At 42.6% G+C, this 25,815-nt stretch overlaps 1 protein-coding gene and 2 long non-coding RNA genes across 7 annotated transcripts in view; 2 read left to right on the forward strand and 1 right to left on the reverse strand.

Moving 5' to 3' along the window:
• Window positions 1-154: 154 nt before the first annotated feature.
• On the reverse strand, window positions 155-25,588 carry LYPLA2 (lysophospholipase 2). 5 transcript variants are annotated; one of them, XM_087876078.1, is made up of 10 exons: window positions 25,207-25,588; window positions 14,189-14,285; window positions 12,021-12,052; window positions 10,472-10,537; window positions 8,276-8,323; window positions 7,459-7,529; window positions 5,596-5,669; window positions 4,034-4,135; window positions 3,426-3,602; window positions 155-2,964 (listed from the first exon to the last, which is right to left on the reverse strand). In XM_087876078.1, the coding sequence occupies exons 1-10, from the start codon at window positions 25,548-25,550 to the stop codon at window positions 2,914-2,916; spliced, it is 1,062 nt and encodes a 353-aa protein (XP_087732204.1). In that variant the 5' UTR covers window positions 25,551-25,588; the 3' UTR covers window positions 155-2,913. The 5 variants fall into 5 exon arrangements, with proteins under 5 accessions (XP_087732204.1, XP_034269331.1, XP_034269332.1 ...); XM_034413440.3 differs by having other exon boundaries at window positions 13,891-14,285; window positions 25,207-25,382; XM_034413441.2 differs by lacking the exon at window positions 25,207-25,588 and adding an exon at window positions 24,782-25,204.
• The window catches only part of LOC117663347 (uncharacterized), a 38,094-nt gene continuing 21,081 nt past the window's right edge, over window positions 8,803-25,815 (forward strand). Inside the window, exon 1 of the long non-coding RNA XR_004590678.3 lies at window positions 8,803-8,904. This is a non-coding gene — a long non-coding RNA (uncharacterized LOC117663347). The remainder of the gene's footprint in view (window positions 8,905-25,815) is intronic.
• On the forward strand, window positions 19,643-21,199 carry LOC117663348 (uncharacterized). The gene is made up of 2 exons (XR_004590679.2): window positions 19,643-19,718; window positions 21,036-21,199. It is a non-coding gene; the product is annotated as an uncharacterized LOC117663348 (long non-coding RNA).

The raw sequence follows: 25,815 nt of genomic DNA on the forward strand, positions 1-25,815 counted from the left end.
CTCTGGTAATCCAGGTGTATTATCACAGGCAGTCAAGTCCAGACCACCCCAAGTTTCAGATGTTGGTAAGAGCTGTCAAACACTTCAAGCCCTCCCTGCAGGAGAAAATGACGCCTCACGACTAGGCTCAACAAACCAAAAGATGAGGCACCAATGGTGGTTTCTGTTTAATCTTGAAGGAACACAAAAATTAAAATGACATACGAGGAAGACAAAGGGAAAAGGGAGAAGAGATTGTTGAGATCCCCTTGCAGGAACAGAGAGAAACCATCTTCTTCCTTGGGCTTCTGTGTTTGTTCCCATCCCTTCTATACCATGCAGGCCACGTTGACAAGAGCTTTGGGAAGGCCCCACGAGGAGACTGGGCCAGCAGAAACCAGAGCAGAGATCTCTCCGCTTGCTCTGAAGGACACTGCAACTCAGTGGCCCAAGAGGAGCTGAGCGGTGGTGGCAAAAGGCAACCGACCCGTCCCCACACAGCCCCTTGCATGTTATTTGGTGCAGAAGGAAGCTGAAATGCAGTAGAACATGGAGACGGTGAAGGAGGCTGCAACCCTTCTGACTGCAAATGTGTGCAGAACCCAATTTAGCAAAACAAACCACATTCTAAAAAATAATAATAATAATAATAAGCAGAAAGGGGTGGAAAGGATGAGCCAGAATTCCCTTTATGCGTTATGTCTTATTTGCAAAAAAAAAAAAAAAAAAAAATTTAATGGAAACATTAGGAATTATATCTGCACACACTTGCAGTCCGTTGGGTGGTACAGTTCATTTTATCATCTCAGAATCTGACAGCTACTTTCTGGTGATATTCAGTGGCAAGACTGGGCATGAGCCTTTTCCCTATCCATTAGCACCTCCAAGTGCAGGTCAGACAGCTGCAGAAGCCATTCCTTTGAAACAGGGGAAACACAAATGAGCCAGAGAGGAATCTTTTGTTTTCCTGGCAAGGACAGGAGCAGGCTAAAGACATTCTCCTTTCCCATCACCACTTATTACCTGTGTGAATAGGAGCTGCCCTCAGCTCACAAATCAGGTTCCGGGGCCCCTGCAATCCGGAGATCCTTTGCTTGGGGAGTGGGGCGGGGGGGAGAGGAGAGGGGATGCACAAAGAGGCCAGGCCTCTTCCTCTGCCCAAACTCTGTGTCCCTTTCACTGGATGATCCTGCTTTGTCAAACAGCCATACTCATGCCATCTCCACAAGTCTCATCTTCCAAGAAGAGGAGCCCATTTTGGAGAAGGCATTGGCAATGCTGGCTGGATTACCAAGCATGGGGCATCAGAGGGAGCTGTGGTTCACAAGTATCTCGATTTAGCTGCTCCCCCCCCTCCAAAATGCAGTGGAACCTCAATGGGCTTGTTGGGTAAGCCTGTCTCTATCCCAATCACAAAAGTCATGAGGGGAAAAGGAGAGATTTGTCCTAATCCCGGGTCTTCTTATTGCTGTTGCCCAGTGAAAAGGACTGCATAGGGCAGGGAGAAGGAAGGGCGCAAAGTCTGCACACAGAACAGGTGGCGGGTTGACACACAAGACAAGACTAGCCCTTCAACCAAAACAAAAGAAAGCGGTGGGGGGGGGGGGAAGAGTTCCTTTTGAAGTTGCATCTTCTCCCTGGCTGCCAGTCCTATGAGGCGCCCACAGGGAGGACTTACTGGAGCAAGGGAGAGAAGGAAAAGAAACATCGCTGCTGTTCAACAGCTCTGAGGCACAAGCCTGATCTCAAGGAGGAAACGAGACAATGGACTCAGGGAACCACACAAGAAATAGGGTGGGGTGGGGCAGGAGCACAATTCTGGCAACGTGGCACACACCAAAACCCAGCTTGCACTTGCTTGGTGTGGTGACTGGGCAGGAACATAGCAGGCTAGAACAGCCATTGTCTGAGCACTGCCCAGGCTGTAAAGTGGAATTGTCATAGACCGTACTCTAGAGAGGCCTACTGGCCGGAGACATCTTGAGTCCCCTCCCCTGAATCGCCATTTTCTCTTGATCCCAACAAAACAAAAAAGGATCCCATGGGTCAGGATAAAGGCAGCGTGGATGAGAGGACAGAACACAACAAAACAGTCCATAACACACAACGTGGAGTGATCCCTGGCGCGGTGGGTACCTCTCCACCACTTTTATCACTCCAGTCAGGGCAGGGACTGGTGGAGCAGCTGCCACGGTTACAAGCTGCATCTGGGGGACCGACCAGCCGTGGCCCTTGAACACAACGCAACTCTTCCTCTTTTTTTGCTGATGGAAGCTTGGAGGAGAAGGTGTGGTACAGAGTGTGGCAAGCCGATAGCCTGCGCAGAGCAGAAACAGGTTTTCTGCCTTGCCAGGCCTGAGAAAGCTGAGCCTGCCTGCACCGCTTAAAATGGTTCCAGTGAAATATGAAGTGGGACGGGCTGAACATCATGAGGGGAAGGACAGTTCAGAAGACTGAACTATAAAACTCCTTTGAAAGTACTGTAATAGCCAGAACACCGTCTCTTAATACCTTTTGCTTTAAGCCTCTGGCTACCACGCAGTTCTTTGCCACAGCAGGCAGTTTATGTTTAGATTTGTTTCTGTTTTTGGGGGGGTTGGGGGGGAGCAGGAGTAGACAGAACAGGAGGAGAGGAGAGAATAGGGAAATACTGAAAGGTGACTGAAATAATAATCTGCCAGATTAGGATCTCAGCTGTACCTTAAAACCACTTGGTACCTTCACCCGCCATGTGGGAGAGAAGGGCCCTCTCCCCTCCCTTTGCACAGGAGGGGGGACAGCGCAGGCAGGAGGGGAAGGCTCGAGAAAGGAGACGAGTGACTGGTGAGGAGGTGGATTGCCATGGCTTCCAATTGCAGCCAACAGGTCAAGGGTTCAAGATCAAAGCTGGTGACCTCTGTCTCCTCTCCCTGCAACAGTCTTGACTAGCTCGGCTTAAATCCTGGGCAACACCTTCTCGATGAAGTCTTTCACCGCCATCATCTCCTGCACAGATGGAAGAGGAGGGAAAATACTATTTTACTTCTTGAGGCCATGCTAGAGACAGACCCATCCAACCAACCAGCACTGATGCCTCCCTTCCTCGTCCCCAAGTCTTAGCATACCCCAAATATTATCAGTTCAGAAACTAAATACACACATAACCGTCATCATAAATTTCTGCAGACATGTGTAGCAGCCCAACATGGAGTTCAAGTTCAGCCTACAGGACACTGGAGACCTGGCTTTCTTAGAAAGCTGTATTACATAAGAAAGGCTTCCCTATTAAGAGAGACCCCCACAAAAAAGGATCCCTTTCCAGCTGCTGCCAGCTGAAACTCAGAAGATCCAAGATCTAGGGACAGAGCTTGCCAGGCAACATAAAGTACCTTAACCTCATTATCTCAGCATGAACCTTTTTTGCAATCAGGCCCCAGGTATGAGAAGCGGAGTGGCTACCAACCAACCTGAGGGCAAGAGTTGTGCATCATTCTTGGGTAGGTTCTGAACTGGATTCTACTAGGATTCACAACCCCCTTCAGCTTCTCTGCAGTGAGAGCTCCGAAGCGCACTGGGATCATCGGGTCCATCTCACCATGGCACTGCAAAATGGCGATATCTTTGTTCACACCATTACTTGCTGCCTGCAGTCATCATGAGGAAAAAAACAACGGCGGCATGTAAGCTGTGAATCATCCACAAACAGATGTTGGTATCTTGCCATGGTCATTGCAAAGGAGTGGTTCCACCCAACAGACCTTGGCTTGGCGTGCATCTCCCCCCCCTCTCTCCCCCAGTTCCAAAAGAGAGGTTAGGCCAGGGGTGAAATCCAACAGGTTCTAACAGGTTCTGGAGAACTGGTAGCAGAAATTTTGAGTAGTTTGGAGAACCGGCAAATACCACCTCTGGCTGGCCCCAGAGTGGGGTGGGAATGGGGATTTTGCAGTATCCTTCCCCTGGAGTGAGGAGAGAATTTGGATTTTGCAGTATCCTTCCCCTGCCACGCCCACCAAGCCATGCCCATAGAACCGGTAGGGAAAAATTTTGGATTTCACCCCTGGTTTAGGCCACCTACCTGAGGGAAGGTCCTGTGCAGGGGGAGCCAACAGCTGAGGGCCACAATGCCAGCCAACTGGTGAGAGCAAGTGAGCGCTGTGTAGAGGGAGAGGGCGCCACCCTGAAGCACAACGACATCAGAAAACTGGTCAGAGCTTATTCCAGTAAGGTTCTTCTCCCAAAACATCCTTCCCCAAACCAATCTCCTCCTCTAGTGCTGCCCCCCCCGGCGCCATTTCACAACAAACAATGCTGTCCCCAAATATGGGCCTAAAAAAACCCTTCCCTTCCAATTAATTGCTTATTAGAATCTCATAAAGTTGAACCTTTCTATAGGGAAGTTGAATGAGAGTATTTGATAAAAGAGTGTTTGCCCAAAAAGGAAAACAAACAAGAGTACTAAAAATCCATTCTAAATGTCCAACTCTATCCTTAACTTAAGAGGAGCTTGGCAGACGCTATTGCAAAGTGTAAATGCATGTTTCCCAGGAGCTTAAGAATTAGAAGCTTATTTTATCTTTTTTTCTGAGATCCATGGACTAATCAAGAGATTTAAATACAGCTTCAGATTTCCTTCCAACCTCTTTGATTCTGATGCCAGATTTTTCATTATTTCCATATTGCTTCCATTTTTACTATTTTTCCTCTATCTGGGAACAAAAAGAAATGCAAGGAGAGGGATAGTGGGTATATGAAAAGGAATTTGTGAAGAAGAGGAAGTTCTAAATTAAATTTTGAACTGAACTATGAAGTGCTGTGCTTTTATTAGAACTCCCTTTTTATGGCCCTGTAATCAAACAACTCAATTATTTAATTAAGGTAAAGGAAGGTACAGGAGTCCCGAAGATTTTACTCTGCTAGTCATTGCCGGCAATAGGGTATTCATCTTCATTTCAAGGCCATTGAGCCAGCGCTGTCCGAAGACATTTCTGCAGTCATGTGGCCAGCATTATGTCATGGAGCGCTGTTACCTTCCCACCGAAGTGGCACCTATTTATCTACTCGCATTTTTATGCTTTCCAACTGCCCGGTTGGCAGGAGCTGGGGCGAGGACGGGATTTCACCCTTTAGCCTGGAGCTGGGGTCTTGAAAGTGTCTTAACCGCTGAGCCACCATGCCACTCCAATTCTTTAATTAACATGACTATTACATCGCTATAATTTAATTTTTTAGCTGTTCTCTTTTTTTCATGTGACCCTACCTCTTTTTGCACTATTGTTGACACTTGGCCTAACAAAGCTGCAAATGTGTTTTTTCCAATAAAGGAGTAGGACTCAAAATAAGGACTTGGGGAGCAAGTGTGGGCTCTCTCTCAAAAAAAAAACTCATTTTCTTCCATTTTTGGTGCAGCTATGTGGTCAAGATGGACATCCTAAAGAAGTATTTCTGAACCTTGGCAACTTTATGTGGACTTCAACTCCCAGAATTCACCAGCCAGCCTGAGAAATACTGTCCTAAAGGAAACGGGTCATCTCCATTCCCTGTCAAGGGGGCTTCCTGGGCACCCCAGAAACCAGACCTGAGGTGTCTACTCTTAATCAGCATAGAGACCTGCCTCCTCCATGCCCCATCAGTTCCCACCTGTGAAAAGCCTCCCAAGATGATCCGGTTGGCTGGGATCCCATTTTTTACTTCATGGTCAATTACAGCTTTAACTGGAATGCAGAGAGAGAAAAGAGACATTCAGTTTGGCTGCAAGTTAACAGAGAGTTGGAAATGGTCGTGAAGCAAACAGGCCTGCTCATATGGATTCATGGCGAGGTTCACTCTATTAGAAATGCCCCCTTTTAAAAAAATCAAGCCGAAGGATCTACAGAATCGGCGCTCAAAGAACAGCGGTGCAAGTAAACGGGGAGTATGCTGTGAGAAACCATGGGAGATGGTGACGGTGGGTGCAAAAGTCCACAGCAGCATTACAACCGCTTTGGCTTTGCAAAACAGCTCTGGAATTTGCCTTAGGAAGGAAGCGGTTTCAAATGACCACACAGGGTAGAACTGTGACTCTCTTCTTCAGCCAGCCTTGAAGAAAGGAACTACTCTCTGGCCACACTGAATTTTAGAACTCCTTGGGAGGCTGGGTTATTTCCTCAGACAGCAATTTGCCAGCTGGAGAAGCCCTTGTTTAGAAAGGCATTTCTTTATGCCATAGAGTACATATATTTAATTTGATGCTTTTACTTTAGCTCCTCTTACCTGCCTATTGGATAACTCTTCCCTTCGTTAGTTGTTATTATGCAGCATATTAATGCTGGTTTGTTGCAGTGAGCAACCTAAGTAGTAGAGGGATGCGGGGGTGGGTGGGTTATATGAATACATGAAATAAGCAGAGATTGGGAAAGTGCCAGGTGTGCAAATCGAGACTTCCTTGATCCTCCCTTTCCTGCCACCATTAACCTTTACATTTATCAAAGAAGGGCTGTAGCTCAGGGGGAAATGACATGGTCTCTTGGAGAATAGCCCAGATTCTGTCTTCTCCTCTCTGTCTTAGATCTGGAAAAGTTTACAGTTAGGAGAAGCCTTTCTCCAACCTGGGGCCCTTCAGGTGTGTGCAGTTCCCAGAAAGTATGGTCCACAGGCAAGAGGCAGGGTAGAGGCAGACTGCTTTAAAGAGCCACAGATACCATGCGGCAGGCAATGTTTTTGGCAGTCAGGGATTGCACCTTTTACAATTTAATTTTTTCCTGGGCTTCAAGAATAGTGGAAGCTACCGTTATATCACCCTGAATATTATTGCCACCGTGTTGGCTCTTTCCTTAGGAAGGATCTCTAATGGCATTCATCTTTTTTTTTTTAAAAAAAGAAAAAACTGAAGTCAGCTCATTAAGTGCATTAAATACTTAATGCAGCTATTTTGCATAATTCCATCTGCGCATCCCAAAACAAAAACAATTGCAACATTGAATTTAGTCAGAATAATCCACAAGTGATGCAGGGCCCACGAAAAGGAGACTCTGGATATTCACTAGGATCATCTGAACTGCCCAACCTGGGTGTAAATTATTTGAGATATGGGCCTGACATAATTAAAGGGATTTTTTTTCTAAAAGCAAGGTTATATATGCTTCAAGGCAAATTGGATGCCCTCAAGCCCCAAGGATTTATTTTGTTTTTCTATTCAGATTTATGACCTGCATGTCTGCACATTCTCAAGGACTGCTTATGTTCTTCAAAAAGGAGCCTGCAGAGGAGGCCCAGTGTTCACCCAGTTGGAGAATCTCCACATCTGGTCTCTGCAATGTACAAGGAATTAAATTTCCAGGCCATTTTGCTGGCTTTACTTTTTGAGTGAATTAGGCAGTAACTAAAAAAGCAGGAAGGGTTCTGAGTTCTTTTTTAGCCTTGGGAAACGACCCAACTGCCTTTCTTGGTTTCCAACCACTGGAAATTATGATTAAGAGAAATGTGGGCCGATTCGGAAGATGCCCAAGGAAACGCCTCTCTTACTGTTCTCAGCAGCTTTTTTAATTCCGTTTTCATCTTCTGGTGCATCCGGACTTAGCCCCATTAAATCAAACCTGAAATGGGGAGAAAAAAAGGAAAGACCATCACTGTCATGATCTTCTAAGACATTCACCTGGGGGCAAGTAAAGGCCCTGGGGCTTAGCATTACGGTGCAGTGGTAACTTGGCTATCTGGAACTCCAGCAACAGCATTTGGAAACGGGCAAAATTCTGTCTACCTCTCAGCGTTGTTCATCTGACTTCCATTCCATCAGACCTTAAAAAGAGGCATACAATGACTAACTCCATTCTATTTTTGGGTGAAGGCATGCCAGATTACAGGACTGTAATCAGGATTGATCTAATATGGTGTGTGAGAATAGGGTTTGTGTTACTGCTCAGAATTGAAGCTGACAGCTAGAACAATTTTTAATCCAAAAAGTTAGGATTGCAGTTCCCCACACCTGGCCATGCCATGATATTTATGTCGTATCAGGAGGGTTAGCAGTTTGGAGGGAAGCTTAATTGGAAGCTTTGTAGCAGGCAGCAATTTGAGAAAAGGCCAAAAAGAACAAGTGAAAATACATACAACTCTGCTAAAATAAGGCTGTGTAAGAAGGCTATATTTACACCACACACTTAACCCTAAGTGAATACTTCCATGAGTAAAGTCCATGTATTCTCCCCAAATTTGCACCAACCCATCAGTCTACTGCCTTCACTTTTCCCCTAACCACTTCTCCAAGGTCTTTTCCCATTGCTCCTAGGGCAGGAGAAGAGCTTGGCTGTTAATAATGCAAGGAATATTGTTTAATACTAACCAGGAGGGCATAACCATCTTCATGTTGAGAGTGACAGGGATCCTGGGTCTGCAAAGAGAGACGGAAGATGGAGTATAATTCTAATAGGATCACAGGTAAGAAGGGTAAGGAAGTAAAAACGATAAAGAAATATCAAAAGATCATACTTTTTAAAAAGTAACACCAACATTCTTGGAATTCTTCAAAGCTGTGCACTAAATCAACAAGAACAGTTTAGATCAATGCTACAGCCTAGACCTAGACTTTTCCCATAAAACTGACAGTTGGGAATACATTTTCAGGCAGATCAGGTTTGTAAAGCAAGAGAAAGCAAAGTTGCTCTCCTTCTCCCTTCTCTATTTCATTTAGAGTCCCTGCTCAATCAAGCAGTGTTTGGTGTGGTTGCCTAGTAAACTACCCTGGGATCTGACCATTAGGGGACCGACTTGATCCTGGGCTTGGTGCTTTTGCTAGGAAGCAGCTAAGAAACACACCGCCATTTCTTTCTATTGATTCTGCCCTCAGCAACACTGACTTTGGAACTGGGGAGTATCTGCCTATCTACTGCCCATCACCGAAGCTCAAGCAACAGGATTGATAGCAAGATGGCAAAGAATGTGCTGCAAGAACCACCGGGACAATGTTCTAAGGTAAGAGATGAACATCGAGAAAGGCAAGAGAGTTGGCGGTAGGTTCAGGCACAGTTCTGCATACTTTCCGAGAGCATCTCTCATATTTACTATGTGTGTGTGAGGATGAAGCAGCACTGTGCAGTCCCTTTGAACGCCCTAACTCATTCTGGCCTTGCTGTTCACCTGTTCAGGATCTGGAGATATTCAGGTGGGAAATGCATTCCTGCTCATTATTGGGTACATCAACTTCCTGTCCATTTTAGTGGATGAATCTCAATCTGAACTTGCTAACAAGATCTCATGTTTGGAATTCTGTACATGGCCAAAGAGAGAGCTGGGGCTCAGCTTGGGCTTTGTGACGGTCTGAATTCCGGATCCCTAGTAGCTGTTAATAGGGAGAATACATTGTCTAAGCGTACATAATCAGGATAAATTATTAATGAAACTTCTTGGCGCAAATTATGTCAACCCTTGCACATATTTCCAGCCAGCGAGCTCAAGCTTAAAAAAGGTCAGAATAGGTCATTTTTTTTCTCAGTCTATTAAGGAAGTTAGGAGTGAAAAAAAAATGGAAGGTTCAGGAAAAGGCAATAGGGTCAAAGGGAAAATAGCTATAGCTCAGTATTTTAACCATTACTTTGCAGGTTTCTAAGAACTACACAGTAGTGAGCAGTAGGGAAGCATGGGAAAGCCTAATAGATCAGAGTGACGTGCCATAAAGCAGATATCAGAAGTATACGCCAATTTCTGAACGACGTAATACCTCGGCTTGTTATACTTTGCTTGCAACCTGCAGTTCTCTCACTCGCTGATACTATTCTCTCCTGATTTTGCAACCCCTCTTTTCAAATAGCAACATCTAGCTCTGCCCACTATCAAGCTTTCTATCTTTGGATTAAGATGAAGTCCTGTTATACCACAAGATTATGGTGAATGAGTCCCTTGGTGGTCTTTTATTGTTTTTTTAGGCAGTGGTGGCTACAAACATCTATTATTACTGTTATGGTTGGTTGCACACTCAGCCAGATGTTTAGACTGGATTTGGCATTTTTATCCACCTATTGGTGGATAAAAGGACCTGGGATAGGCAAATGTTGTGGTTTGAAGGTATTATTATCACTAAATACATAACAATGTGAAGTGGCATCTGCCAGGTTTTCAGCTGGTGCTGGCCTTCATTTGCATCAAGTTCTTCCCAGGAACCTAGGATGCCCTAATGTATTAGGGAGAATATTTCAGAATCCAGTATTTGAGAATCCAAGCATGTTATTGTGATATAGTCACTCTTTGTGGGCAACACTAGGTTATTGCATTTTTTCTAATGGTAATTATGTGGATTGTATACTGCCCTGAAAGTCATGGAATGAAGGGCAGAAATATTTTACTGAAAAGCAATGTAGGAAGCTATTTTCAGTGCAGTAGCCACATTTCAGCCCTCTCCCCTGCCCAAAAGGCCAGTTATCACATTCATATCATAGAACAGGTGTTTTTATGTTTTCATTCCTGCGGGAAAATCAGCAAACTGGGGGTGAAGTTCAGTGCTTTTCAACCTGCATTTTAAAGACAGAATAACTGTGATACTTACGCATGAGGGCAGATGTATTTCACGTAAGGGAGCCGGATGGAAGACAGAGCATCAGCCCAGCTGTGCCTGAAAGGGAAGAGCAAAAGAAAGCAGGTCAAGTCACCATCCAACATAAACATGAAAAGGCAAATATTTTTCACTGCCCCATGCCAGAGGCTCTTTCTGCTAAAAAAGGCAGTTGGGAATATGCTCATATCTACCAGCTGCGATAAGGATCTTTGCCTAGTTTTTCCAAAGACTCAATATAATTCCCAAACACTGCATCAGTGAGGTCAGCTTGGTAGAGGAGTTCATATCCCCATATCAGTGCAACATTCAGATATACAAGTAGTCCTTGGCTTCTGACCATTTGTTCCGACACTTGGAAGTTACATTGGCACTGAATAAATGGTGGCTACTACTGGTACTCAGAGTTCCAGCCATCTCAGCAACCCATCACATGACTGCGATATGGGTGCTTGGCAACCCATTTGCACTATCAGCTACTTGCCAAGTGCCCTGTGATCACATGACTGTCATTAGCAATCTTCTATGCCAGCATCTCCAGAAAGTCAAAGGGGAAGCCGACAGGGAATATCACAAATTGCTGGGTTAAGTCTCCATCACCAGTGCACTCTCCCATAGCCCTTGTGTGCTTGCTCCAGCCACTCATACCCCCTCACCAACTCAAGCAGTACCTCTCTTCCAGAACCTCATGGCACCTCATGCACTCTCTTTTACCTTTACCTCTTTTACATTTGTATAGTCTCAACCCTCCTTGACCCATGCAGCACCTCTTGTGCACCCTCCCCAACCCACACCTCTCACACTCCCCACATACCCTCCCAATCTCACCAATGTTTTGCAGTTAAAGATAAAGGTAAAAGTTTCCCCTGTCCACTTATATCTGACTCTAGGGAGCGGTGCTCACCTCAGTTTCTTAGCCAAGGGAGCCAGGATTGTCTGAAGACCCTTTCCACGGTCATGTGGCCAGCATGACTATATGCCAAGGCACATGGAATGTAATTACCTTTCCACCAAAGTGGTACCTATTTATCTGCTCACGTTTAATGCTTTCAAACTGCTAGATGGGCAGGAGACTGCTAAGTGGGCAGGAGTTTTTATAGTTAGATTGATGTAAACAAGGAAGGAGTTAGTCTGTCTCCCATAAGACTCCTGCTCTTCACCCTTAATTTTTAAACAAGCCAACAAACAAAAATGCCATAAAATTTGTCCATTTTAAAATCAAATTGGGTTGTTTGGGGAGCTGCATTGGCCCACAGTTGCTAACTGCTGCACTAGATGGACCAACAGCTTCCTAGGTTCTTTTCAATGCAAGAACTAGATTTTAAACTCTAAAGTCATCAACTTCATCTCAGTATCTTCTCATTCTAATCCTTTAATATTCTGCTCCTTAGTTGGATACAAAACCGACATTTCACATTTACCTCCAGGTCTTGATTTCCCCAATCCAAGTTTATGAAGTGCAGAGGGGGTTTTGTCTCCCCAACTCCCATTACCCACTCCCATTACCAGCAAGCTATACAGCCCAGATTTCCCCACTACTCACCCTGTGTCACCGAGCCCGTGCAAAAAAATGACCTGCAAAGTCAAGTAGAAAATAAGCACATTAGCCGGCTCAGTGAGAAAGTGCTAGCAAAGCTACTGTAATCAGGAAGCATTCTGTGAGGCTAATTAGTTGCAAAACAAAACCAGATTACGCAGAAGGGAAGAATGAGAAATCACTCAACCTAAGGTAGTTAGAAGATGAAAACGAAGATGTGTATGACTGAATCCATTTGTGACCAAGGTATCATCCTATCATGATGCCTTCCCTCAACAAGATGATTCACTGGGAAAAAATATGCAAATATATCTGTCAATATTTATTACATTTCACTAAATGAGCAAAGTTCCTTCATCTGGAATTATCATGCCTAGGTAAGAAAGCTTTCTTCTTCCATGGCACCAGCAGGGCCAAAGCTATTGCCATCTTTGATTTAATCTGACAGGTTGCCATCGCGGCTTCTCCCTGATTCCTTCCTAGTTAAATTCTGATTTTCCACCAAAGCAAGATATAAAATGATTCCACCAGAGCACAGAATTCAGCTTCCTGAGAAGTGAAGCTTCTATTGCTATAGAGAACAAGTTCCCTAAAGACAGTAGAAGTGGAGGTAGAAGCAGCAGGCAGTGCCTGATGAAATCCCAGAAGGCAAAGGAGCCATTTCCAGGAACCCTCAGAGGGTTATCAAGCTTTACTCACAACACAGATCCTGGCATTTAGTTTGGTTCAAGTCACTTTTGAGTGTGATCAACATTTTTTTTAAAGGAAAAATTAATTTTGTGGAATCTATTATTGGGGCAGAAGAGAAGAAACGTTTGTATGTTATGGGATCTCCCTTCCCTTTCTTGGTCACAAATCTCAGGGTTAGAAAATCATCTACTGCCTGAGTTTCATTCTTCCTATAATCCACTCCTTCTCTTATCACTGTTGTTTGTCAAAGATATTTCAAATTCTATAATCACTTTCCCTCCCATCTTTGAACCTCATATCTTATCGATCAACACATATTTGAAGAAAGCATTTCAATATTTTAATATTTCTCAATGGAATTTCACAGTAGCTGGAAGCTGGCACTTTGATCATTCAAAATCCCATGAGTTCCAATAGCTGCAGAACACTCCAAAAATTCATACCCATTCCCTCAATATACAAAAGTTATAACTCAATTTTAAGTGTGTTATGTAGATTTAAATAATATTCTAGAAAAAGGATATGGTCCCAGTGCTGGAATTGTACTGCTGAATTTGATCAAAATCAGGACTCACAAATTTGTGGTATCTGCACAATAGCCATACAAGAGCAGAATTCAGTAAAGTGTACATGGTTTACTCTATGTACATCTAGGACTGTTTTGGAGAGGCCAATTTTTAAGATGTTGAAAAATGAAAAGGAGGAATCTGCAGATTGGATAGCACTAACCATAGTCAGGAAGACACGATTTCAGTGCCAAGAGTGGATATGTTCCTATCCACACACTCCTCAGGTTATATTGTGGAAGCAGAATTGTATAAAATAAGCCAATCTTGGCAAACATATTGGGCCTTCACTACTGTTTTAGCTGACTTTTAGACTTTAGATGTTGGGGAAGGGGAAAGCAAAATTCTCTCTTCCAAACTGCAAGCAATGCATTTTCGGTGAGTTTGGATGGCACAAATGCAGGCAAGGCCAGCAATGGGACTGAAAATTAAAGTAGTTTTGGAGTTTTGTAGCATTGGTTCAGTGCCACAGCACGGTATTACCTACTACAATAATTCACCATACCAACCCCACAACTGGAGGGGGGAGGGGAGGAAGCAGGTTTTAGTCAATTATTACCTAATTAGTGCAAAAGAACAGCACCAAGGGCAACACAGTAGGATACAGCTGGACTAATTACCTGCCAGAGGCAACGGTGTGGATTTTGCACAGGTCCTACAAACAACATTTTACAGTTTATTGGAAAGGAAAGAAACTGATCTGATCTCCTTCTGTAGTCCCCCAGCGTCCAGAAAAGCTGATACCAAATTCTTACCACCAGCAGCATTCCTTTCTCGGAAATAGCCACCCCATTATGGGGAGAACAATCCCTTTGCTTCAGTATCAGCAGAGAGGATGGGCTAAAGGAGAAAAACCCATTAATTCCCTAAGCTTTCTGGATGCCAACAGATGGTAAGCCCAAAACAGCATGCCCTTACCGCTGCAGTCTCCCGCTCTGTCCCTGAAACGGTCACAGCATCAGCAAGGAGGGGGACAGACATGTTGTTACCGCACATACAACTATACAATTCACACCTGCAGAGGATGAGAAACACACAACCCATTAATTGATTTAAATCAGCCTCCTAGAGCTGGATGACTTCAGATACTGGTTGGGAATTTTCAGAGTGAAATGTCTATTCTAAACACTTCATTTACCTGAAAGTTTCAATATAAGAAATACTCCACAGTTTTTACCTTTTAGGAACTGAGAGCAGAGCTGTAAGTAAGTAAACCACTTTAGGAGCCAGAAGATCCACAGCTTCCCATCAAATCCCTGCAAGTTCACTCTCAAACTCCTTCAGTTTTCTCTTGGTCCATAAACAATGAAGAATAGGGATTTGCTTTTTTAAAGTTATTTTTATTTTTTTAATTTTTAATGAAATCAGCATTTCCTGAGTAACAACTTTAACCCAGAACATTCATGTTTAAAGAATGTCTTTGGCTATTAGACCAGAAAAAAATAAGCTGCACTCAATTATTCGGAAGACAGTGCTTGTCTAGAAAATGTGCTTCACAAAGCCTTAACATAGTTCATACCAAAACACAAATTTTGAAAATATTTTATATTTCTCATAACAACACATTTTAACAATTTCACAAGGATACTGCTAAAACTCTTCTTAATTTAAAAGTTGTTTCAAATGCTAAAACAGAACTGTGCTACCTAAACTAGAAGCAAAATTTGCACCTGATGCCCAAAAGTGGTAAATGTTTTATATCCCCATCCAGATGGGGCAATAAGGGCTTTTCTTTGTACAGGAATGTTAAAAATAATAGGAAAAGCTCTCCAAGATGTCTTAGTTTTCTCTGCAACTGGACAATGACCTACATGCTGGGATTAAGATAAATCATAGGTATTAAACATTGCATGTTCTGCATATTTAGATTAGCTTTCCCATATTAGTACACTTGCCAGCATGCTGGTTGAGAATTATGTGTTGAAGGCCAACTGGCAGCTTCAGTTTGGGAAACATTTTTCTAGACAGGTAATTCATTTGCTGAATTGCTCTCAAGAATTTTTAAAAGTATTTTATTAAAGGTTATTTTCCCACTTCTTGTATATAACTATAAATTGTAAATTAGGTATACATAGAAAGAACAATGAATGATAATACTGTCGCAAAAGAAAAATTAAAACATAGCTACACTAAGAAATATGTTTAGAATATATACACATACAGACTGTGTGTGTGTGTGTATGTCTGTACATGAGAATGTACTAAGAATTGGTTGCCAAGTGTTAGCTATTGCTTCCCTCTTTCCAGATTTATCTAAGAAACTCAAACTACTTCCAAATGTTTTCAACTGTTCTTTAGCTTATTTCAGTTGTCGCTGTGAAACCCTCAGAGTGTATATTACAAACAGGAAGAACAGCCTTTTATTTTAATGGGAGATAAACAGGAGAAAGATAACAGGATGCTAGGAGGTAAAAAACCCCACTGAAGTCTAAAATGACTAATTTAATTCCTTTTTTCTTCATTATCTCAGACCAATAAAACACAAACACAAAATGAAAAATAGAGGGGGGGGAGGGAAGAAACTATAAGAAGATATCACCCAAGTTCTGCAAGCTATGGTTTTTGCTAGAATAAATGCAAATGTACCTAATACTTCTGCCTTTGGTTTTCCCCACAATAACAATCCTGTGAAGTGGGTTGGGCTGAAAGAGAGGGATTGATCCAAAATCACCCAGCAAGCTTTCATGCCTGTGGCAGGACTAAAACACACATTTCATTCCTTATGTAAAATATAATCTGCAAAGAGCCAGCCTGCTGGTAGCAATTACCTCTAATGCTCCCCAAAGTATCAGGAATTACAATGAAAAAATCACTATGTGCCATTTCCAGATTTTTAGCTGAGTTATCCATTACAAAAGGTAAGTGAACAATCCGTTCGCTTGTGAAAGTCTAACCAATGTTATGTGACTTCCTGACAAAAAATAGCAGTCAAAATGGCCCATATTCCAAAGCTTAAACTAAGCACTGACCACCTTTTAAAGAAAGAAAGCCAACATGCAGTAATTTATTTTCACCAATTTTGTGAACGTGCCTTGAGCTAGCAATGATAATCAGAATAAAGTCCAGTTGATAAACAAGCTAAGGGAAGCATTGGGGAAGAAACCCATTTTACATGTTTTTAGCATGTCCTTCTATCCACACAGAGACATCTATGGCACAGGAAGCCTAAAACACTAACTTTTCTCCAGTTTGGAAATACTTTCCTCCTCGATTCTTATTTAGCTATTCACCTAGTTGACTATGACAGTGGCCCCCAACCTTTTGGGCACCAGGGTCTGATTCCATGGAGAAAGGTTTTTCCATGGACTGAGGGGGGATGGTTTCATATGCTGCCTCCTTCTCACAGATGGGGCTTCGCTTGTGGCACGCCGTGACTTGGTGTCGGTCCACGGACCAGGGGTTGGGGACCCCTGGATTATGAGATACAATGAAGCTCTATTTAGTAATCCCATTTACATATTTTTGGGTTTCTTTTGCTGGGAGGTTTTGCCCATATGTTTTAATAAAGCCTTCCCCAACTTGACACATTTCAGTTGCACTGGAGTTCACACTCCCAGGGAATAAGGTGCCAGCTAGGAATTTGGGAACTGTAGTCTCAACATTTCAGCATATACGATAGATAGGATAGAGATAGACAGACAGACTCAGATAGGAGAGATAGATAGGAGGGGTAGATAGGATATATTAATAGGCACACAAGTGTCTATTGTGTGTTGCACAGTGCCACATTCAAGAAAGCTACCTTAACATTTCAATAGACTTGGAAAGAAATGGGGTAAAGTCCATGAAATTACAAAATGCCATAGATTTGGCAGGAATAGACAGTCTAGTGCAGTGATGGCTAACCTTTTTGCCATTGCGTGCCAAAAACTGGGGGAGTGTGGGGGGGTCGCTTGTGCATGTGCCCACATCCATAATTTAATGCGCCCCTGCCTCCCGCACATGCGCGCATGACCCCCCGCGCTCTCCCCACTTTTAGCACGCGAAGGCCCGGTAGGCCGTTTTTCAGCCTCCTCAGGCTCCAGAGCCTGTCTAGGAGCCTGGGGAGGCCAAAAACAGCCTTTCTCATCTCCCGGAGGCCCTCCAGAGGCTGGAAACAGCCTGTTTCCCGACTTCTGGTGGCCCGGAAGGCCCGAAAATCAGCTGGGCAGCGGCACATATGCTCTGGAGCTGAGCTAGGGCAACACTCGTGTGCCCACAGATATGGCTCCACGTGCCACCTATGGCACGCGTGCCATAGGTTCGCCATCACGGATCTAGTCCCTTCAATACATTTTGGAGTATTACAGCCTTTGGCCCAGTGAGTAAACTCAACAACAGACATTGATTGGAGCTGGAGAATGTTACACTTGTTCATAGCTAAAATAATAATGAAGATGAAACTCAAATACTTTGGCCACCCAATGAGAAAGACTCACTGGAGAAGAGCCTAATGCTGGGAAAGACTGAGGGCAAAAGAAGAAGGGGACGATAGAGAACGAGGTGGCTGGATGGAGTCACTGAAGCAGTAGGCATGAGCTTAAATGGACTCCAGAGGATGGTAGAGGACAGGAAAGCCTGGAGGAACGTTGTCCATGGGGTCACGATGGGTTGGACACGACTTCACAACTAACAACAACAAAAATAATAATTTTAAACAGGCAAACTAATAGAAAATATAAAATTCTCTCAATCTATTGACAGAAGGTCTCTTCGGATGATAATGTCCAGAGTTTCAGCAATGTTTTGTCTCTGATATGAACTCTCTTCCTCATGTAATACTTAAGGAAGTAATAAATGATTATTAGTCAGCTGGACTGAGCAGCAATTTTATACATACAGTACGAAATAAATTAGCACCTTCCTCAACAGCCTCAGCTTTTCTCAGATCAATAGGATATTGCTAAGAAGCTTCTATTTGCAAAACATGAATGTACAATTCTCACTTTGAAACCGGTACCAAACTAGGCGCTATTCTATCCCCTAACTCATGTGTCACTTCCAAGCTTAGGTTTTACCCACTTTGAAGAGAAGCTCTTATCAACCTCTCGTACAGAATCCTGAGAAACATCATAAGAGGAAGTCATTTACTTAATTTAGGATAGCTTAAGGACTGTTCATTTAAATATGGTTACATACACCCCAATGACCGAAAGATTAAAACAAACTTTTCTCCCATGCCCATCAAGTAAAGGGCACAGCTGTTTATATAAGTGCTAATAACAATCCAGGCACACATGAAGAACTGAATGTCCTTATCACCACAGCACTACTACTGATGTAGCTGATAATAAGGAAAAAACAGTGACTACCCCAGATATTATCTACAGCACATGGCTTGATCAGAAAGGCCATTTTCTTCCTGTCATCAGAAAGTCTTCTGTGACTTGTCTCTTGCAGTGCAGTCATATTATATTCTGGTTCTATTGCTGCTGGCACAGTCAAAAGAAGAGAAAAATATCATAACCAGGAAAACAACACTGGAAAGGAAAACTCAGAAACTGGACAATCTATACGAAAATCACTTTTTCCAGGATAGATAAAAATTCTAGTCCTAGTTTCAGTTTTCTCTGCAATGCAAAGCACTGGTGACATTCTTCACTTGGATCATGCACCAGCTAGCTTCTCCTTCCAATGTTCCTTACCTTTATTATGAGCCCAAATCCTTCTCTTAATACAACATAGACCAGACTTGGCCATTTTACAGTCCATAGGTCACATTGGGCCCTCTGGCTCCCCCTATCTGGCTCATGTGGATTGCTTTTATTTTGAAGGCGAGTTTTTTTTTTTTTAATTTACATATATGTATGTATGCAGGCCTATGCACCTTCATAGCTCTATTGGTTCGGTCCTACACAAACAGTCCCAGTTTCTCATGTGCCTCTTGGAAAAAATTAATTGCCCATCATATAGACCCACAAGAAACTTCAACATTTTAAGGTACAAGTCACTTCCTAGGCAACTTGTCCATATATACAATTTCCACCCAACTCCAACACAATACAGTAAGATGCTCTTCTAGCTGTAATATGAATGGCGTGGTGAAAGGGATTGTGAGAGATTCACTAAGTGGTCCCTTGGCTAGGTCTATTCTGATTTGAAGTGTTAATTACTAATCTCAAAGTACATATCAAAAATACGCATGCCAAGCAATGCACATACTGTAGAAGATCCTTTGGAAGAAGGTGAGATTTCATAAGCAACTTGTAATAACAGCAGAAATGGTGGATAATCTTTGGATCTTAAAATTCAATCTCAGTGGAGGAAATGCCATCATCACAATTATGTGATGATGGCACAAAAATGCCATCATCACCTGGGCAATTTTGCTCATTAGATACACAACTGGAATAAGGGGACTGCCTCAAGCTGAACTAGAAACACTGGATAGAAGGATCAAAAAACCAATGACAATGAATCATGCCCTTCATCTGTGCAGCAATGTTGACTGTATTTCCAAGGAGCACAGGTAAGCGTGTAATGTTTCAAATACACCAGACAGTTGAATAAAAAAGGGCAATGGAATAGCTGAAGGACAGTGAATAAGATGCACTGATATCTAGTACAACATGAAGCTTTACTGAATACAAAGAAACAAAACTGATCCATAAGATACACCAGATGAAGAACAGAAAAGAGACATGTGGCAAGACAAAATACTCTATGACCAGTACATTAAAAAGAGCAGGCAAAGCAGATAACACCGAGACCTGGCAATGGCTGAAAGCAGGAAAGTTGAAGAAAGAGACAAGAGAAACTAATTCTGGTTGCACAAGACCAAGCCTTAAAAATAAATGCATAAATCCAGCACTGAGAAGATACTCAGCAAATGTCATGTCTGCAAAGAAGCTGAAGAAACAGTGAACCACCCAGTTAGCTGATGCAAGAAGATCCTACAAACTGATTACAAACAAGAGAATAACAACGTAACAATAATAATGTATTGGAATATCTGCAAAAAATGCTTCTTGTCCCCAAGCAAAAAACTATTGGGACAAAGACAAAAAAAAATTGGATAGTGAATCTGGAGATAACAGAATAGAAAAGAAAGAAGGGGAGAAAATAGAAGCAAAACTATTTGTGGCAAAGGTAGTACCAATAATAGGCCCCTTGGTTACAATTCCAAAACATCTGGAGCACCACTAGAATACCATCAGTATTGACAAAACCACCATCAGGCAACTGAAAAAGGCAGTGTTACTTGGAATAGCTTACATCCTCCAAAGATCTTAATATTATTAAACAGTAATATCTGTCTATCCCATGCCCTTGGGAAGGCTTTCGTAGCTCGCTAAAAATGCCTAATCCAGTCTAAACATCTCCCTGACTTTGTGATCAACCATAGTATTTCTGAAGCCTAGTTGCAAATTAAAAAGGAAGTTACGATGAACTCAATCAAGGAAAAACCTTACATGTTAGGTACACTTAATTCTGCTGTAAAACAATGAATTTAATTATTCCTGATTTTATGCTGGGTAACTAGCCTAGTATGTCAAATAGCAGCTGACAAGAAACGGAGAAGACTGAGGTACAAAATTGCAGGTACGTCCACAATCTCATAGAGAAAGAACCATGTTTTTCTCACTTCTATTTCATGCCGTTGTCTGATTAACAAAAGGAAGTTTAGGAGGCAAAAAGCTTAATAATTACTCCTTTGACAAGTCGGAAAAAAGCCTCCAGGTTCCAGGACACCTATATATCAAGAATCAAACTTATGAGAACTCTGAATATTAGCTTCAATTTCTATGTACCAGATTGAATTACTACCATTCTCTTTTCCTTCTAGACCTTGACTGTAAATTCAAGTCAATCAATTCCTGATCAGAATCACTGGTGGAAAGGCTGGATACTTATATTTAAGTCAACAAAAAAGATAAGCCAAAAAAGTTAAGACCATTTGCTAAAAGTACAGAAAAAGATGTGAGAAATGTTTATAAAATATTGAACAGAGTGGAGAATGTAGACGTTTCTTTGGGAACACAAGAAAGTTTATCAGCAGTAAGCTCAGCACACAGTAGAAAAAGAACTTGACAAAACATTTTTAATAAGCTTCTTAAATTTGTTACCACAGACTGAAACATCAGTCACTAATTGGCTTGGCTTTTTAAAGAGATCAGATAAATTCATGTTCAAAGGCAGTAAAGAATTTCTGTCATAGTCAGTTTGTGACTATGCAGCAATTTGGTTAACCATAAAGTTGTTAAAAACAAAAAACTTGGAAAGTTTTGGAACTTGAAAATGAACACTGCATGGTTCTTACATACTACCTTCCTTTATTAGAATGAGAATTAAATGAGTTAAAAAAGAATTATAGTTCTTTACCCAACTTTGCATGAAGAGGGAAGCAATTCACAATTGTGAACAGAATTTCAATTGCATGGCCTGTTAACAAAAGGAAGCTATGCAATATTAATAATGCTTGCTCAGAAATGACAGTTCAGAGATGAGTTTGCTACAAGGCCCCAACGAACTCCTAATCCAAGGAATTCTAAAACAATTAACTTCTTCATTAGATCTTAGATCTAGCTATCACAAAGCAACGGGTGAGCAAACTTCCAAAGAACCTGAAAGCCAGCTCATTAGTTTATGATATTTTTCGTGGCCTTAACAAAGATACTATGATATTTACCCCCCCAACAAGCTATTGTATTTTTAGGCTGCAAATATATAATCATTTTTATTCATCCAAAGGTGACCTCAGAGAAGACTTCCTTGAAATTATGGTAAGATAAAACCCCTTTTGAAAATAAGCTGATGCTGATATTTTAAGTGTAACTATAATCAAAGGTAAATAATTTTAATACGGACTTCTCTTCCTCTGGTCCTTTTAATCACTAAAAAATAATTGTAATACCGTAGTCATCATATTTAAATCGTTTTATATACAATAAATGGGTACCAGAAATCAACTGATACCATAAATGGCTTGGTTCACTTGTTATTGGGAAATGGAAAGAGGAACAAATTGTTCCTCTTAAACTTTCTCCATGTTACCATATGGCTTCAATCTTTTGCCCGTTCAACATTAAATATATATAAAATATTTCTTAATAGAGAGCTATTATCCTTAGGTGGAAATAAATACTTCAAGAAAAGCTAATGCCCAAATTACAAATTTTGAAAAAGAACTGCTCATGAAAGTCATGAAAGACAAAACCAATAACCATTATCAGCCACAGAAACTGCAGTGGGACAGAGCCCCATGTTTAGATGCAGGATTAGATATTTATGAAGTTATATAATCCAGGTTTTATGTAATCAAATTTCTGCTGAAGCTGAAATTCAGCCAACTGCCCCTAAAACATGGAGTAGAAGTTTACATGTGCTTGTTATTTTCCCTTTTGGAGGGGGGGGGGTATTGAAACATTTTGTGTAAAATTGAGTTCAAATTAGATCAGTGTTACACAAGATGGAGAACATCTATAATCAAATATCAGATGGTAGCAACAGACAAAAGTGTACACATCCTGTATATATGTTTTAGAGGCATATGACTGCTATGAAAGATACAGTGCCAATCTAAAGAGATCTTGGTCCCATGTCCTAAGCATATTTCTATTCAACCTTTATGAAAGAACATGGTGTCATTTATGTACGAGCAAAATCATAAACTAATTATATTATAAATATTATGATTTTCTTTTTTAAAAAAATAGTTTTTATTGAATATTTTACATTTTTAAAACCAAAAACATAATAGAAAAAGACAAAAAATGAAAAAAAAGAAAAAAACCCGTACATATACACCAAACAGTAAAATACAAAACATAAATAACAACTATATATAATATTTTACAACTTTCTGCATTGACAATAAATATGATTTTCATTCAAAGCTATAGTAGAACTACAAAATACTGGTCTCAAGTATAACCATGATAAAAGCACCAAAATAGGAAGTTCAGAAAGCTTTAAATTGACACATTCAATTATTTAAATATCTATATTTATAAATAACTTACAACCAAAACTACTATTACTATCTTTATGACAAGAACATCAGATGGATTATTTAAATAAGCATTCAAATGCTTAACCTACACATACATGCACATTACTTTATTATGTTAGCTGTAAGCATTGTTGGGCATTCAAACACGTTATATGTGTTTGTTAAATATAAACGGATTTTCTTAAGAAAAAGATAAACATAAAGTAATTAATTTTATTCCTCTTATTACACGGCCTGGTTGTTATGTTTACACAAAATCTATCACTAGCCTTTATTTTTTATACCTTGCCTCCTCATGAGATTTGGAGATATCAAATATTCTCATACCTTTTGTGATGGTCTAGTCAAGATATACTATAAACCTGGTTTCTGCTTACAAACTCACAACAATACACACCAGATATACACGTGTATCTCCTGGAAATCTGCTCTGTTTTTCTTAAAAGCCCTTCCTACAGTCCCATCACTTTAAAAAATACTTCTGTGATGAAATCTGTTTTCTTTTATAGCATCAGATAACAACACCCCTGCATCGCCCATTAAGGCATCACAATCACTTTGTCCAAGGCAAGGCCAACCTCTCAGGGCCACTGATTATGCTCCCCCCGGCGAACTCAAAAAACCACTGACTTTCAGCTGATTATTTCTGCTTCCTTGCCAGCCATCACCCCCCCCACACTCTTTTCACCTCCCCAACCTCTTAGATGCAAGAAGGAAGCCCCAGAGCTGCCTCGCCTGCTTTGTTCCATTTCCAAAGCCAAGTTTTAACAGGGCAAGTGAAAGTTTGGAGAAAAACTTCTTGCAAATTCCAGAGATTGACTCTCAGCAATGTAAGAACCCAACCTGATGTGTGGCCTTGCCTTGCCTCTCCACTGCCCAGCTCTCCCAATACCCCGTCTTTTGCCCTCTCGGACACTCTTTAGACCAGAGGTCTTCAAAAACTTGACCGCTTTAAACCTTGTGGATTTCAACTCCCAGAATTCTCCAGCCAGCACTGACAATCCCTTACATCAAGAGGTCTTCAAACTTGGCCGCTTTAAGACTTGTGGACTTGCGGCCAAGTTTGAAGACCTCTGCCCTACACCATTCCTGACAGATGGCAGTCCAGTCTCTTCTTGAAAGCTTCCAGGGATGAAGCTCCCACAAAACTTCTGAAGGCAACTTCTGTTCCAGCATAGCTGGCTGGAGAATTCTGGGAGTTGAAGTCCACAAGTCTTAAAGCGGGCCAAGTTTGAAGACTTCTGCTTTTAGACCTTGCTCATCCCATCCACACGCTTTCTCCTCGTTGAGGAAGCAAACAAACAACCCCCCCAACACGGTTTGCCCAACGCGCTGAATAAAAATCCTCCCCCCTTAAAAAAGCCAAGCCGAATGGACAGGGCAGCCGGCGCGAAGGCAACCTGGTTCCCTCTCCCCCTCAGGATATCCCAAAGGAAAAAAAAAAAAAAAGAGCTCAACCCCCCCTCCCTCCTTCCTTCCTACCCCTCCCCCCCTCCCCATACCCGCCTCTCCTTCCTCAGTTTACCCCAACACCTTCGGACACGCTTCTCCTCTCGGAGGTTCTCTCCGGCGTCTCTCACCTGACTTTAAGAGAGAAATCGGGGAGCTCGAAAGCTTTGCGCACCTGCCCGGGTTCGGTCGGCCGGCTCTAATAAAAGGCATCAAGCCGGCCTATTCCCCCACCCACCCCTCATCTCCTCCCACCAAGGGAGCATCCCAAGGACCAAGGGGCCCGAGGCGCCGTTTCCGAGCCAGGCCTCCTCGGGCGGCCCTTCCCCCCCCCCACCCCGGCGCCTGGATCCGGGGACGCCTCTTCTTCCCTCATCACCTCAGGCCGCTCCTCCCCTCCCCCTCCCCATTCCAACCGCCACACACGGCCCTTGGGGGGGGGGCAGCCTGCCCCGCCCCCTTCCCAATATTTCCTTCCTTTTCCCTCCTCAGTTTCGGACCGAAGGGAGGCGCGGCCCCATCCCGAACACCCCCCCCGTCCGCTTCCCGCCCTCACCTTTTTTTTTTTTTTCCCCTTTCTCGGCTCCGACTCTTCCGACCCGGCTTCTTTCTGACTGAGGAGGACTCAGTCAGCCTCGAGCTCTCGCGCGCTCCCTCCTTTTTTCTCTCCTTCTTCTTTTCCCCCCCCTCCCTCCTCTCTCCCTCCCTCCCTCCGGAACTTCCGCCACCACCAGAGCCCGCGCTAGACAAGTGGGCGGGGACTACTTTTTTAAGCTTCCAGCCCGGCCGGAAAGAGATTGTGACGCTCTGGCTAGACTTGTACGGAAAGCGGAAAAAGGTGGTGGTGGTAGTATGGGTGGGTAGATAGGAGGGCGAAAGAGCCGGTAAGGGCGCTGCCATCTTTTCCGTGGCCGTACTTTTTTTTTTTCCCTCTCCCTCTCCCTCGTTCACCTGCCTTGGGATGCCTTCCTTCTTTCGGTGTTGTGTGTCCCGCTGCCATCACGAAAGGCGGAGTTTGGGATTCTCTCCCCCCGCCCCCCCCCAAACGAGTCGGTAATGGATCGTGGAGGTTAATAACTGGTTTTGATGGGAGTGTTCATCCGCTGGGATGGTAAACAGCGAAGGTTGGCGTGGCTGATTTTGCCATTCAACTGGCAACGCCGCT

The sequence above is a fragment of the Pantherophis guttatus genome, chromosome 10, assembly GCF_059756535.1.
Source record: "Pantherophis guttatus breed Tessera chromosome 10, ASM5975653v1, whole genome shotgun sequence".
Taxonomy (NCBI): Eukaryota; Metazoa; Chordata; class Lepidosauria; order Squamata; family Colubridae; genus Pantherophis; species Pantherophis guttatus.

Bases quoted from the DNA above. Each gene is read 5' to 3' on its own strand.
- LYPLA2 (XM_087876078.1), bottom strand. From the start codon at position 25,550: ATGGCAGCGCCCTTACCGGCTCTTTCGCCCTCCTATCTACCCACCCAT. The intron at 12,053-14,188 runs GTAAGGGCATGC...TTGACTTTGCAG, and splicing joins CAGAGCGGGAGACTGCAGCG to GTCATTTTTTTGCACGGGCT. The intron at 7,530-8,275 runs GTTAGTATTAAA...TCCCCATTTCAG, and splicing joins AAGATGGTTATGCCCTCCTG to GTTTGATTTAATGGGGCTAA.